The following is a 2072-nucleotide window of genomic DNA, read 5'->3' as shown; positions in this document are numbered from 1 at the left end:
GGTTATGTCTGTGAAGGTAAACTGCTGGGAAATAAATCGCATGTTTATTTTAGATCTGTTTGGCAGCAGCAATATGCAGTAAATAAATCAATAAATCCACTGCTCTCTTGTCTCCTCTGAGGCTGAGACTCTAAATAGTGTTCTGTGCTCGTCTGTGCAGCCAAAGACAGAACAGTTAGCATGTTTTGCTTAAACTTTCACCATCGTATTAGAACTAGTACACCGTTGTCGATTGCGAAATCAAAATGATGGCCCCTTGGGTGGAAACTAACAGATTAAGGGGTGGTAATATTATAATGTGTTCCCTTAGCCACGTCACCAAGGGAGCGCAATCTGAGGCGCTCGTTTTTTCAGACGCTTGCAGAAAAAGGCTTCCCAAAACAAAGTTACTGGGTCAATATTTTTCACGTTTCCTTGGTTGGTAGATGCACCGGGGACCTGATTATAGCACTTAAAACCTGGAAAAGTCAGATTTTCATGATATGTCACCTTTAAAGGAATAGTTCACCTAAAGATTAAAATCTTTAGGATATCTTGGAATGGTGTCACATAGGACCATTGCAAACCCAAATTCTGTCGTTCTCTCTCTGTATAGGCTCTCTCAGCTGGAGGTGTGGGCTCCATCGTCAGAGTGCTCACGGCCAGGAAGACTGTGTAAACTTCAGCACTGAGGCAGGGTTGGCGGAGGGACTGGCTGGCACAACCCCTCGTGGTCTGGTTTCTGGTTTCCCACACTGCCAAACTTTGGAGGATGTCCAGTCACTCACCTTTTTTTTTTTTTTTTAAACGATCAAACATTACAGTGCCATTTGGATTTCTTGCAGTGAAGATAAGCACCTTGGATCTATGTTAACAGAACGGTAATGAGAAAATGTTATTGTTGACCTCAGTAGATATTAAGCACAGACATTTTAGCTATTATCAAAGGAAAGTCTCTTTACTCGTCTACTTCACGTACTTCACATTCTCATACCTGTCCTGATGTAAAGTCTCAAAAAACAGAACAAACAGTACATGCAATTACATGACTCAATCTTCGCAGTGGTATGTGATGCTACTCTGGAATTGTTGTTTTTTTGTTGTACTCAAAGGGATAGTCCACCCAAAAATGAAAGTTATGTCATCGTTTACTCAGCCACATGTTGTTCAAAAACTGTATGACTGGAACATAAAAGAAGATATTTTGAAGTCCAAACCACGTTCCATGTTTTCTTGTGTTAAACAGAGGAAAGAAAGTCAAACACATTAAGATGACAGCGTTTTCATTTTTGTGTGAACTAGCCCTTTAAGGTGATCAAGCTTTAGTTCGTAGGATTCTTACATTACACTCTCTTCTTTTTAAAACATAATCAGAGTTGGTCTATTAAACATGCCAACATCAGTATTTGCTTTTTCCTACTTGCATTGCATTGCATTATATATAAGTTCAGAGCTGGTTGTTGAATCTAGCCTTATATGAACGCCTGTGCTTTCCAGCTCAATTTCTTGTGATCAGAGTGCTTATTTTCCTCCACAGTCCCTTCAGTAAATCATGCCGTTTCTAGCATCTCTTTGGTTTCATATTCTACCGGGATCACGTTTTAAGAAACAAAAAAGGGAATAACTTTTCTTAAGTTGCCAAAAACGTTTTTATTGTCATAATTGTTGATGAATACTAGTGTGTTTTTGTACTCCCTACAAAAACGATGAGTTTAATTTTTTATAACGCTGAGTATTATTAGATTGTCCAACAAAAGCTTATGTATATTTTGATCACAGCATTTTTGAACTGTATTAGATGTTAGCAGTTGTAGAACATGATTAACATCAACATGTACTTATATATATATACATATACATACATACATATATATATATACATATATGTATATGTGTACACACATATATATATATATACACACATACATATACATTGTAGAACATGATTAACATCAACATGTACTTTGAACTCAGACTTTATGTCAGGTGCTGATGATATAGCTAACCTCTGAGACACACAAGTGTTTGTGTACGCTCACAATTCCCACCAAACACACAGCTAGCACTCAAGCTGCGATGGAGAATTTTGCTTC

At 37.7% G+C, this 2072-nt stretch overlaps 1 protein-coding gene across 1 annotated transcript in view; it reads left to right on the top strand.

The window, feature by feature from the left end:
• Positions 1-1813, top strand: part of LOC107722639 (actin-related protein 2/3 complex subunit 5-like) — an 8167-nt gene extending 6354 nt beyond the window's left edge. The window contains exon 4 of the mRNA XM_016531093.1: positions 596-1813. Within this exon, the coding sequence (XP_016386579.1) occupies positions 596-658 (63 nt within the window). The 3' untranslated portion in view covers positions 659-1813. The remainder of the gene's footprint in view (positions 1-595) is intronic.
• Positions 1814-2072: the final 259 nt, after the last annotated feature.

The sequence above is a fragment of the Sinocyclocheilus rhinocerous genome, unplaced genomic scaffold, assembly GCF_001515625.1.
Source record: "Sinocyclocheilus rhinocerous isolate Xijiao unplaced genomic scaffold, SAMN03320098_v1.1 scaffold541, whole genome shotgun sequence".
Lineage (NCBI taxonomy): Eukaryota > Metazoa > Chordata > Actinopteri > Cypriniformes > Cyprinidae > Sinocyclocheilus > Sinocyclocheilus rhinocerous.
This window is presented reverse-complemented; position numbering and strand designations above follow the sequence as displayed.